This window comes from Neovison vison, chromosome 2, assembly GCF_020171115.1.
Source record: "Neovison vison isolate M4711 chromosome 2, ASM_NN_V1, whole genome shotgun sequence".
Lineage (NCBI taxonomy): Eukaryota > Metazoa > Chordata > Mammalia > Carnivora > Mustelidae > Neogale > Neogale vison.
Genome location: NC_058092.1, coordinates 30,514,528 through 30,527,540, shown reverse-complemented (window position 1 = coordinate 30,527,540; position 13,013 = coordinate 30,514,528). Strand labels below are relative to the sequence as shown.

Here is a 13,013-nt window from a genome sequence, read left to right as displayed (position 1 = left end):
TCCTGACACTCCAGCCACTTTGTGCTCCAGTCCCTGCCAGCCTGAGGTCACAGCCCCCTGCTACTAGGGAACTGCCCACCTCACAGATAGTCTGGGTGCAGCCTCGGTGTACACAGGGAGGGTCTCCCTCTGCACTCACTCCAGACTCCCCTCCCCATCTCTGTGGAGGGGCCGCTGTCCTGCAGCAGGGCCCCAACGTCCACACCTGCTGGCCCAGGCCCCTCCTCGGGGTGCAGAGCGACTCCTGAAGGACTCATCCTTGGGCACATGGGGGGCTCCACCTGGGCTGGGCTGTGTCTGTGGGGTGGGGCGGGCCCACAAGCTGCTTTTGATGACACGGTATTTTAGGGTTTGGGCAGCTAGACTCTCTCTGTGCCAGCAGGTAAATTACAGGCTTAGCAAGTCAGAAATCAAATAAACAGCCCAGCTGCCTGGGGCGGCTGCTCCAAAGAGAACAGCGGTTTCCGGGAACCTCCCCACCCGGGCCAGCCTCATTACTGCCTGTCACTCCCCTGGGACAGGGGCCTTTTCTTTGGCTCACAGGTCTCGAGAAATAGGAAGGCGCACAGGGTGGTGCAGACTGGTGAACAGCCTGTTCTTAAGCCCTGGACTCTACCAGACAGTTCCCACCCTGGCCCTGGGCCCGGCCTGCGGTGGCCCAGGTACCATCTGTGGGTGAAGTGGTTGCTCCTTAGTGTGGCAGAAGGGGGACCCGAGCTCAAGCTGCTGGGTGTCTGGAGTTCTGTGCCGAGGGGTCTGAGGCCAGTCCAGGTCACTGAAAAATCCACCCGGGCTGCTTACTGACGTTGGCCGTGGGTGAGGAGCTGGGGAGCAGGGGCCTGAGCGCCATGGACCTCCCACTGCGGCCACTGTCATCATTTCTTGAGAGCTAACTTTGTCTTAGCGCAGAGCCTCACATGGAAAAGTTGGAGGGAACTGGATGCCCCCAAGGTTATCCATGTCTGCAGGCGGTGGTCACCTCTTCCCCACAGGAGGGGAAGACACGCCATAAATCATCCCTCTTGGCTTCTAAGTACGAGGCCCGTCCGGCTTGTTCTGTTTCTAATGTGCTAACTGCTAGTGGGCCAAGTTCGGAGCCCAGTAATACATGGTCCTGAAGGCGAGTGCGTGCTCTGGAAATGCCAGTGTGCTGCCTGGAAAGGGGAAGACACCCCCTCCCTGCTCAGAGCCCAGCCAGCCGGCCTCACGCTCCAGATGCCCCTCAGATGGGCCTGGGCCAGCCAGTCTGGGCTGGGGTGGCCCAGCATGTGTCCTAAGGCAGGACTTCCAACTAGAACCCAGTGCGGTCTGTGTGTCTGGGGCTACTGAGGCCTGTCAGAGCTGCGCCGGCCCATCTGCCACAAAGCCCAGGGGAAGGGGCAGAGGGGTCTGGGGAGACCCTGGCAGACTGTGGCAGGAGTGTGGCGGGCCCTCCCTGCCACTCCACCTGAGCAGTGATGGCCCTGGAAGGTTTCCTGGCTCTGGAGAGGGGCCTGCCCTGGGCAGGGGGTTCCCCCTGCGGCGGGCACTGGCCTCAGTGGCAGCCACAGGCCCGGACCACCATATTGCGGTGCTTCCGCAGGATGACATTGTTGCTGCTGTCGTAGTAGAGCACAGATGTGGCGCTCAGTTTGGTGGGGGCGCAGCACGCCTTGGGGACTGCATCTGGCTTCATCAGGTGCACCTGGCCGGAGCAAGGGGGCAGGCAAAGGCGTTAACATGGCGGCCTTGCCCCGGCACCCCCGCCCTCGCTGGCCCCAGAGTCTCTGGCCACTAACCCTCCCCTGCTCCGTCCTCTGCCTGTAGTGCAGGCAGGTGCTCATGCGGGGACCTGCCCCACCCTGTGCCCCTGCACCCCTGCCCTGGCCTGCTGCCCTTAGGGCCCACCCGCTCCCCTCAGACAGGACACCCCAGCACATGGTGTGCCCAGGAGCCCTCCGAGGTCCCCTCTGCTCCTCTCTCTGTGCTTTCATGATGTGTCTGATCATCTCTTGTCCCCATTAGCTGTTTGCCGTCTGTCTCCCCCCCCCGCAGTGTGGACCAGTGAATGTTCCCAGAACCAAACAAAGCCCAGAATCCTCAGTCCACCCCCGGAGTGTCCGGCGCTCTTACTCCTCAAAGCACTTCCCAGCCCTGACAATGACCTCCAAGGCAGCTCCTATTCTGGGCAGACGGAGACCAGGGACGTGGAGGCCGCGCATGATGCTGAGTCACGTGGCTCTTGGCGGCAGGACAGGGACCAGGTGTGGGGACCTGTGACCCTCCTAACAGCCTGACTGCCAGCAAAGAGCCTGACGAGGGAGTGGCCTCAGGCCTCCTAAAAACAGTTCTCCTGAGCAGTGGTGGGATGGGCTAGGGAGATGGGGAACATGCCAGTAGACAAACAGGACCCACGGGAAAGCACAACAAAGCAGTCCTTCCACTCAAACAGCAACTCTGTCCCCAGACAAGACCTCCTATCCCTGGGTTCACCCGCAGACCCCAGGGTTCACCCCCCACCCCCACCCCAACCTACTCTGGACAGCGGCCCTGCCCCACCCCTTGTCAGGGGACCACAGGGGCCCCGAGCCGCTCCCTGCCTGCCCCACCCTTGATCCTGCCCACCTGCACACTGCAGCCAGAGCAACACTTCTAGAGAAGTCAGCTTGGGAGACTTCATTGCTAACCCCCTGCACCAGCTTTTCAGTTTACGTAGGATTAAGTCCACCCACCTGGCACCATAAGTGGGACTCCAAGGCCCTGTGACTTGGCCTCTGACCACTTCCAGCGTCACCTTCCTGGCCACCCAACACCTCCCTGCAGCCCGAGCCTATCAAGCCATCCTGACTTGGGAGCTGCAGGCGCCCAGGAGTCAGGAGGAGCATGAAGCACGTGCATCAGGGACAGCCTGGGGACTCACAGGTCTCATCACCCCTGAGCTCCTCCTGGAAGGTGGCTTCTGGGGGCTGGGGACAGCACATCCATCCCACTTGATGTGAGGAATGCAGGGCCGCAGAGCCGAAGACCCTGTCAGTGAGGCGCAGTTTCTGTCCCCTGGGGGCCTCACCTTCAACCACCTCTTACTAGACAAATAGGCTCGGGGATACCAGGAACTGGGATTCTAGGTAAACATTCTAGAAAGAAATCTCAACCCCAGAATCAAGAACATTTAAAGCACTTAGGAATGGCAGAGTTGGTAGAAGATGGCAGAGGGGGAGGACCCTGAGCTCACTCCATCCTGCACATACAGCTAGATGACCTATCCCTGTAAGTAAGGCAGAAAATGACCAAAGGACCAGAATAAACTCCAAAACCAGAGGCAGAGAAGACGCCACATGGAAGAGAGCAGGAAGGGCAGAAGCACGGCAGGAAGCTCCCCAGGCCTGGCAGCTGTCTGAGATAGGGGACAGAAACACTAATAAGGAGCTGCGTGGGGAAGGCAAATCCCTATAACATTGGGCTTTGGAAACCAGAGGAGTTGAATTTCATGAGTTCTTACAACCAGCAGACTTGAATCCTGGAATTTGAAAATTCAGCAGCCTGGTTCTGGGAAGGCTGGAGGAAACGGAGTCCCCACCTATGGAGGCAGTGGGACAGAGATCCAACACAGAAGCAGCAGCTGGAAGAAACCTTGGGCCATAGGGGAGGGAGAGCTGTTTACCCCTGAGTGTGATCCCAGGCACAGAGATGTTGGGGGATTCCTTTAGGAACAAAGGAGTGGACAGGCACCATTTCCCTCCCGTCCCCCAGCATAAATACACAGCCTGTGGGGAACCCACAATACCCCCACCTACATTGCCACCCCCCTCCTGCAGCCATGCCCACCTCAGTTCCAGCACCGCGGGTCCCCTCCTGCAGAGAGAGGGTGGTCGCACAAACCTTGCTCCCACCAGCCCCCGTGAGCTTTGGCTGGCCTCGCTTCCTGCAGAGGCCAGTGCCCTCCTGCAGAGCACCAGCACAGCACCCCCCACCCCCCAGCAAACACTGTGTAGCCTACCTCCCATGAGTGTGGCAAACCCACCCCCTCCAGTAGAGTCTTGGCTGGAGCCCAGTCAAGGTTGTACCTTAAGCACAGTGGTGTGCACACAGCCCCACGGGACCCCCAACGAGACTCCTGCCCCAGGCAAAGATGACTACACGCACCAGTCAGGCTGCGCCCCAGCAGGTGACTGGGGACAGACAGCGGGTCTTATTATAGGCCCCACACACCAACAAAAGCTGCTCAGGGGATGACACAGGAAAACACCCTGTGGTTTGGTGCTGCTGCGTTTCACAAATGCCTGGTGTGACTCCACTCAAGGCTGCCGTGGCCCCAGACTGGCCCTCCACTGCCACGGGGACCAAACACTACCCACAACAGGCAGAGAGAGCCATCACGGACAATCGGACTGAAAGAAAAAGCAGCTCAGCCACAACCACAGGCTGTATGCAACACATATAGGAGACACTCTGTGAGGCATCAGGTTCCAGTGAACAGGGGACAATGTTGTAGGACACTACGGGACCTCTTTTTCAGAAGGCCGCTACTTGTAAGAGTAGGAGACGTAGCTGACCTTCCTAACACAGAGAAACGGACACAGAGAGTTAGACAAAATAAGGAGATAAACATGTTCCAAATGGAAGAACAGGACAAAACCAAAGCAAGAGACCTAAGGAAAACAGGTAAATGATATACCTGATAGAGAATTTAAAATAGTGATCAAAATGATCCCATACTTGCAAAGAATAGAGAATATCAGTGAGACTCCTAACAAAGAGATAAAAGAGGACCAATTAGAGATGAGGGACACAACAAATGACTTTTAAAACACACACACCAGATAGAATAAATAGTAGGCCAGAGGGCTCAGAGAATGATTCGGGGACCTGGAGCACAGGGTAATGGAAAGTAACCATGTTCACCAGGTGAGGGGACAAATACACAAAATGAGAGTAGACTTTGAGAACTCGGCAACACCATCAAGCATATAACATCTGTATTATAGGGATCCCAGAATAAGCAGAGAAAAGGATGCAGAATATTTATTTGAGGAAATAACAGCTAAAGAAGTGGAAGGAAGAAACAGAAATCCAGATTCAGGAGGTACTGAGAATCCCCAAACAAAATCAACCCAAGGAGGGCTACACCAAGACACATAGTAATTAAAATGGCAAAAAGCAGTGATAAAGAGATTTTAAAGCAATGAGAGAGAGGGCGCCTGGGTGGCTCAGGGGTTAAAACTCTGCCTTCAGCTCAGGTCACGATCTCAGGGTCCTGGGATCGAGTCCCATATCGGGCTCTCTGCTCAGCAGGGAGCCTGCTTCCCCCCCTCTTTCTGTCTGCCTCTCTGCCTACCTGTGATCTCTCTTTCTGTCAAATAAATAAATGAAATCTTAAAAAAAAAAAAAAAGGCAATGAGAGAGAGAAAGAGAGGAAAAAAAACAGTCACATACAAGGGAAACCCCATAAGGTTATCAGCTGAGTTTTCAGCAGAAACATCGCAAGCCAGAAAGGAGTGCCATGATCTCTTCGAAGTGTTGAAAGGAAAAATCTGCAGCCAGGAATAATATTCTATCCAGGAAAGCTATCATTCCAAATAGAAGGACAGATAAAGAGCTTCCCAGAAAACAAAAGTTAAAGGAATTCATGAGCACTAAGCCAGCCCTATAAGAAGTGTTAAGACTTTTTGAGTGGACAGAAAAGACTCTAAAATTAAGAAAAGCCGCACAAAAGCAGTAAAAATAAGTATGTTTATAAAAATCAGTCAAGGGACTCAGAAAATAAAAGGATGTAAAGCAGAACAACATACACCTAAATGAAAAGGGTGGGGGGTTGTAAAGAATGGGCTCATCTTAAACAACCATCAATTTAATATAGACTGCTCTATGCAGAAGATGTTATGTACAAACCTAATGATAACTGCAAATCAAAACCCAGTAACAGATGTGCAAAAATTAAAGGAAAAGGTATCCAAATATGTCACTAAAAAAAGCCAACTAGTCATAAGAGAACAAAGGAAGAAAGGAGCAGAAAACTACAAAAACAACTGAAACAGAAGTAACAAAATGGTAATACATACATTCCCATCAGTAATTACTTTGAATGTAATTGGACTAAGTGCTCCAATCAAAAGACTGGGTGATGGAATTGATGCAAAACCAAACCAAACCCATCCATATGCTGCCTACATAAGAGACTCATTTCAGGTCTAAAGACACCTGCTGTCTAAAGACACAGACTGAAAGTAAAGGGATGGAGAAGCAGTTATGCAAACAGACACGAAAATAAAACCAGGACACCGATGCTCATATGCGTCAAAATAGACTTTAAAATAAAGGCTGTGGGGTGCCTGGGTGGCTCAGTGGGCTAAGGCCTCTGCCTTTGGCTCGGGTCGTGATCCCAGGGTCCTGGAATGGAGGCCCACATCAGGCTCTCTGCTCAGTGGGGATCCTGCTTCCCTTCCTCTCTCTCTGCCTACTTGTGATCTCTGTCTGTCAAATAAATAAAATCTTTAAAAAATAAAAAAATAAAGGCTGTAACAAGAGATAAAGAATGACACTATATAATCATAAATGGAACAATCCAACAAGAAGATAAAACAATTATTTAAAAAGTGGGGGGGGCACCTGGGTGGCTTGGTCAGTTAAGCCTCTACCTTGGGCTCAGGTCATGATCCCAGGGATCTGGGATTGAGCTCCGCATTGGGCTCCCTGCTCAGTGGGGAATCTCCTCCCTCTGCCCCCTTCTCCACTCATGCCCCCTCTCTAATAAATAAAATCTTTAAAAAGGAAGATATAACAATTATAAATATTTATACACCCACCATGGGAGCACTTGAAAACATAAAGCAATAAATAACAAACATGAAGTAACTGATGATAATACAGTAATATCAGGGACTTTAACACCCCAGTCACATTAATGGATAGATCATCTGAACAAAATCAATAAGAAAACTGTCTTTGAATGACACATTTGACCAGATGGTTTTAACATCTATTCAGAACAATGCATTCATACACATTCTTTACAAGTACACAGGAAACATTTTCTTTTTTTTTTAAAGATTTTATTTTATTTATTTGAGAGAGAGAGACAGTGAGAGAGAGAATGAGCGAGGAGAAGGTCAGAGAGCGAAGCAGACTCCCCATGGAGCTGGGAGCCTGATGTGGGACTCGATCCCGGGACTCCAGGATCACGCCCTGAGCCGGAGGCAGTCGTTTAACCAACTGCACCACCCAGGCGTCCCCACAGGAAACATTTTCCAGAGCAGAATAACATTAGGCCACAAAAGTAGTCTCAACAAATTACGAAAGATTAAAGTCCTACCAGGTATCTTCTAACCATAACACTCTGAAACTAGAAATCCATCCCAAGAGAGTCTGGAAGGAGCTCACATACATGGCAGTTAAATAACATGCTATCAAATAATGAATGTGTCAACCAACAAATCAAAGAGGAAATTTAATAAATACATGGAAACAAATGAAAAATGAAAGCACAATTGTCCCAGATCTTTGGGATGCAGCAAAATCTGTCTTAAGAGGGAAGTTTATAGCAATATAGTCCTATCAAGAAACAAACAGAAATCTCAAATAACCTAATCTTACACCTAAAGGAGTTAAGGAAAGAATAAACAAAACCAGCAGAAGGAAAGAAATAATAAAGACTACAGCAGAAGTAAACAAAGTAGAATTGAAAGAAAGAGACAGGGCACTTGGCTGGCATAGTTGGTGGAGCATGGGACTCTTGATCTTGGGTCTGTGAGTTTGAACCTCATTTTGGGTGCAGAGAATACTTAATAAAACAAAACAATAGATCAGGTCAAGGAAACCAGGAACTAGTTCTTTGAAAAGATCAATAAAATTAGTAAACATTTAGTCAGACTCAAAAAAAAAAAAAGAGGGACAGACTCAAAATCCGAAGTGAAAGAGGAGTAATAACACCACGGAAATGTAAAAGATCATAAAAGGATATTATGAAAATTATATGCCAGCAAATTGGACAACCTATAAGAAATGAATAAATTCCTAGAAACATATAAACTATGAAAACTGAAGCAGGAAGAAATAGAAAAGTTGAACAGCAATGAAATTGAATCAGTAATCCTAAAACACCCAAGAAACAAAAGTCCAAGACCAGAAGGCTTCACTGGTGAATTCTACCAGAAATTTAGAAAGGGGTTACACCTATTCTCAAACTGTCCCAAAAAGAAGAGTGGAAGGAAAACATCCAAATTCATTCTACAAGGCCAACATTACCCTGATCCCAAAACCAGAAAAAGACACCACGGGTAAAGAGAACTATAGGCCAATATTGCTGATGAACATAGATGCAAAATCTTCAACAAAATATTAGCACCCTAAGTCCAACAATACATTAAAAAAATCATTCACGATGATTGAGTGGAATCTACTCCCTGGATGTGACGGTTGTTCAATATTCACAAAGCAGTCAATCTGATACATCAATAAGAGAAAGGGACAAAACCATATAATCATTTCAATAGGTTTTTCAGCTTGTGAAGATACCCCGGCCACAGTACCCAAAGCCATACCGTCCGTGGAAAGCACAAAGGGAAAAAGCGCCGGCAGGGAGGTGAACAGGGGAGGCCAGAGCCCAGCAGCTCAGCGAGGCACACCCGTACCCCTCCCTGCACACGCACGCAGCAGGCGGCCGAGCGCACGTGCGTGTCACCCATGTGCACACGGTGATGTGTGTGTCCGGAGCACATGGGCCCCAGGAGGGATGCATGACTGTTAGCAGGTGTCATGTGTCTGACCATGAGCAAGCATGTCTTGTAAATCTGGGTACCCACATACTGTCTGTGGAGTCCTCACACGTGTGTGTGCAGTGCACAGAGGTTGGTGTGCACCAGCAGTCAGGGTAAGTCGGGTATATGCAGGTTGAAGTGCATAGGCGTCTACACGGCCATACAGGCACCCATTTCCCTCCAGGCACGGGCCATCCCTGCTCATGTGTGCAGGGAAGGTTCTGGGCAGAGACAGCCCCCCGAGCCCCTGGCAGGGGCTTCCATTCACTGGGCCGTGCCAACCCCCGTCCCCCGGAGACAGACCAGACAGACGCAGTACTGACCAGGGACTGCAGGATGGCGTGGTTGGTGGCGTTCATGCACGAATCCAGTGGGAACGAGCACTCCCCCTCACAGTAATAGGCCGAGTAGCCTTGGGGAGCAATGACCCAGTCCTGGGGTGTAAGGGGAGAAGGTGAGTCCCATCCAGATGCCCCCTCCTGAGCTCCTGAATCTAGCACCCGGCACAGGACGGCTCGGGGCTGCCCCGCACCCAGCCCTCAGCCCCAGGCCAGTCAGCCAACCCCAGGGTCCCTTCAGACAGGCTCCCCCAAGAGGCTGGGCACCACCAGGAGACTGGGCAGGTGGGGCTGGGCACAGCTCTGTCCCCCTCATGTGCAGTCAGCCCAGGCCTTGTCCTCCCCACCTGCCCCTTCTGCCCACGCCTCCTAGAGCTGCAGTCCCAGCAGGTGCGCAGGCACACTGCCCACCATGGCCTCTGTTTCCCTGTTGCGGATCTGACCTGTTAGGGCTGAGGATTCAAACTATCCCTCTTTTCATGGTTTTTACCAAAAAGCACTTCTCACAATAAAAGTGAGATATTCTCCCTTCAGAAAACACAGAAGAGCCTAATGCATGAGAAAATGAAAATCACCCATAATTCTACCTCCTCCTGGAGCTACACTTAGGATTTTGGGGTGGGGACCGTCATTTAAGAAGAAAAAGGAGAGTCAGAAATTACCAGCCAGCCGAGGTCCTGGAAGCTGACGTAGAGCTCATGCCGCCGGCAAACGTGCCGGCCGTGGGCGCCGTGAACATCGTCTGCAGGGACAGAAGCACAGGTCTTTTCTGGGGTTCTTGCTCACGCAGCTACCAATGGGGGCTCCTAGGGCAGGGACACCCCACTGGGTACATTTGTTGAATAAATGAATGAAGAGGAACTAAGGCATGTGGTGTCATAAAGCTCATCCTGCAGCTCTGCTGGTGCCCTGACCCAGCTCAAGAAACTTCCATGGCTTCAGGTGGCTCCTGATAGCTACAGAGTAACCCTGCACTGAGCCCAGCCTCCTTTGACTTCCAACCTGTGGCCCCCGAGGCGCCAAAGCACACGGCAGGGGGCCCCGGGGCCATCAGGCGGCTCCTCATCTGCAGAGACACCTCCTGACCTCCCCCGACCGCTCCTGCCACACCCGTTCCACCGGGTTGAGTGGCTCCATGGAGGCCAAAGGCTGACTCCCCATGGAGGAAAGGAGGGCAGGAGGGCAGGGCAGGCCCACCCCGATCCTGAGGGACTCGGTCCGGTGGGGAGACCTTCATATAAACAACTGTGGGTCCTCAGCGTCCCCAGGGGAGACCTGAGAGCCACCAGTGCCTGGAGGAAGGGGCACCTGGTGCTGACAGACTTCTGGAAAAAGCCCTGGTGAGCCAGAGGAGGTCTGAGAAGGCGCTTCTGGGTGGCAGGGACAGGGAGGGCACATGAGGCAAAGGAGGTGTCCGGAAAGTGCTAGAAGGTGAGCACGGGCTTGAACCTACAGGCGGCCTGGAGGGTTTTGTCCCTTGGAGCTGTTCTGGGGCCCAGCCCAAGGCCCGTCCTGGACCTCACCAAAAATCCCTGGGAGTCTGTTCGTGTGCGGCAGCTCGTTGGTTTTCTTCGGCAGCCTCCTCTTCAGGGGCCTGGCTGCCCGAGGGGCTCGGATGAGACTGGGGTTTGCCCTGAAAAAAGTGACCAGGAAAGGCTGCTTGGAGCGCGGTGCCTGTCGCCCCAGCAGACCGGCCAGGCCAGGATCCACGCTGTGCCCTGGGATAGAGACAGGAGAGAGGGCGGTCACTCGCAGGCAGGCCTGGGCACGGGGGACAGCGGGGACCCTTCCACTAGAGCCTACACAGGCTCTGGCGCATAGAAGTGGAGGGCCTCAGTTTCCTCATCTGGAGACCCAAGAGAAAAGGTCTGAGGGAGACAGGGGAGGGGGGCCTTGCCAACACAGGGTCGTCATTTGTGACAGTGGTCAACACTGCCATCTGTGAAGCCCTTAACTGGTTTGAGCGACTCCCACTTGTGACTTTGTGTGTCTCCACAGTAACCTGGACCACATGTCTCACGGAGAAACTTTGGAGCCACACCACCAGGGGGGCACAGAACCGTAGTTCCCACCGCCGTCTGAGAGCTCCAGGGCCCGAGTTCTCCCGCCCACCCCATACTTTCGGAGGACTCGATGGATTGTGCCCCAGCAGATGGGAGCAGCTGCCAGGACATAGCGAGGGCTTGTTCTGTCTGCTGCTTCCAACAGCAGGGCCTTAAGTGTCCCCGATGCCCACAAATAGGACACCGGGGGCAGCAGGGCAGCGACATCAGGGCAAAGTCCCAGAGCTGGGGTTCAGCCCATGTCTAATTCCAGACCCCAAGATCTTATTCACTTAAGGAGTTAACCCCACGTTTGTGGGTCAAAAAAGAAAAGACTGTGGGCAGGGAAATACGGGGGCCTCTGGCTAGGTAGAAGGATGCCCGTGAAAATGGGATTTGGCTCCAAAGCTGCTTAAAGATGAGGATGCCTTAAGAAACACAGACATGATCCCTGGAAATGCTGACTCTACCAATAAAACTAACTTCCTGTACCTCTTTGTATTTCCAAAGGACCTCTTAATTTTTAAAAGATTTATTTATTTATTTTGGTTGGGGAGGGGCAGAGGACAAGGGAAAAAGAATTTCAAGCTGACTCTCAGCTGAGCATAGAGACCTGGGCGGGGCTTGATCCCATGACCTTGAGATCATGACCTGGGCCAAAACCAAGAGTGAGGCAGGCTTCTCAACTGACTGAGCCAGTAGGCTCCCTGCCTCTGATTTTTTAATTGTCCAAGTAATACAATAGCAACTGTAAAGTAACCTTTGAGGGGGAAAAAAAAAAGATCCCTCTGAAATCTCTCCACACTACAACACAGCGTTTTCATATTTCTGGAATATTTTTATGTCAATTAAAGTTTTACAAAATGGTGACCATGAATGTCTATATTTTTTTCAACTTTTTCACAGAAACATGTTCACTGCTGTTTAAATGTCTCCACAATGAGCATTTCAAATGTATAAAATCCTATGAGAAAATACACCATAATATTTAGATATTAGCTTCACTTTAAACACGTCAGTTATTTCCTGGCTTCCACTGTGAAGACGAGAGTGCCACAGACCCCTTCATTTTCTCTTCCTGTGGAATTTTCTTAAACAGGAGAGGATTACTAACTCAGCTTTATGCTTTATAACATGCAGAGTCAACTGTTCCCCTTCCGTGTCCCTGTCCCCTCGATGTGACCACCCTGACATACACACACGTTATGTATAGAAACACATGCATTTATCATACAGTATACAGACGTCCACATGTACAAATACCTATGTTTGCTCCATTAGTGGGTCTATTATGAGCCACTAGGATACACCACAGGTCAAGGGCACTGCCTGCCCCACCCACAGTCCTGCTCGGCTGGTAAAGGTCAGCCCTTCAATAGCTGTGCTGTAGGCCCATGTCCTTGGGCCAAGTTGACTGAACAACGAATCAATCCAGAGACCGAACTCTGACCTATGACATCACCTGCCACACACAGATGCCCTGGACCCATTTGAGGCTCACTTGGGAACAATCCTGCTGGACAGGAGGTCAGCAGCAGCAGGAGCTGACCCTGGAAGGAGCCCAGAGAGGAGCCATTCGGAAGAGTTTGGGTCACAGCAAGTCAGCCACGAGGAAGCAGCAGAACCAAAAGGACACGGAGCCACAAGACACATACATGGCCTGTGAGCAACGGGGCAATGCCAGAGGCCACGAGGAGCCCAGAGTGGATGGGAGCAGGAGGGTGACTATCGTCAACATGGCGCATGGAGTGGAACTCCATGACCCTGGGTTGGGCAGCACTCCACCCCTGCGGGTGCTGCTGTCCTGTCCCTGTTCCCTGGAGAGAACTGGCCACCGAGGAGCCAGGGAGGGCAATCTCGTCTGAGGCTGCGTTCACTATTCACTTTCCTTGCGCACCCGT

The 13,013-nt window shown here is 51.8% G+C and overlaps 1 protein-coding gene across 1 annotated transcript in view; it reads right to left on the bottom strand.

Annotated features, from left to right (window-relative positions):
• Positions 1 to 1,534: 1,534 nt before the first annotated feature.
• Positions 1,535 to 13,013, bottom strand: part of BMP8A (bone morphogenetic protein 8a) — a 31,069-nt gene continuing 19,590 nt past the window's right edge. Inside the window, exons 4-7 of the mRNA XM_044237888.1 lie at positions 10,594 to 10,788; positions 9,733 to 9,812; positions 9,056 to 9,166; positions 1,535 to 1,684 (exon numbers count right to left, since the gene is read on the bottom strand). Coding sequence (XP_044093823.1) covers positions 1,535 to 1,684; positions 9,056 to 9,166; positions 9,733 to 9,812; positions 10,594 to 10,788 — 536 coding nt within the window. The remainder of the gene's footprint in view (positions 1,685 to 9,055; positions 9,167 to 9,732; positions 9,813 to 10,593; positions 10,789 to 13,013) is intronic.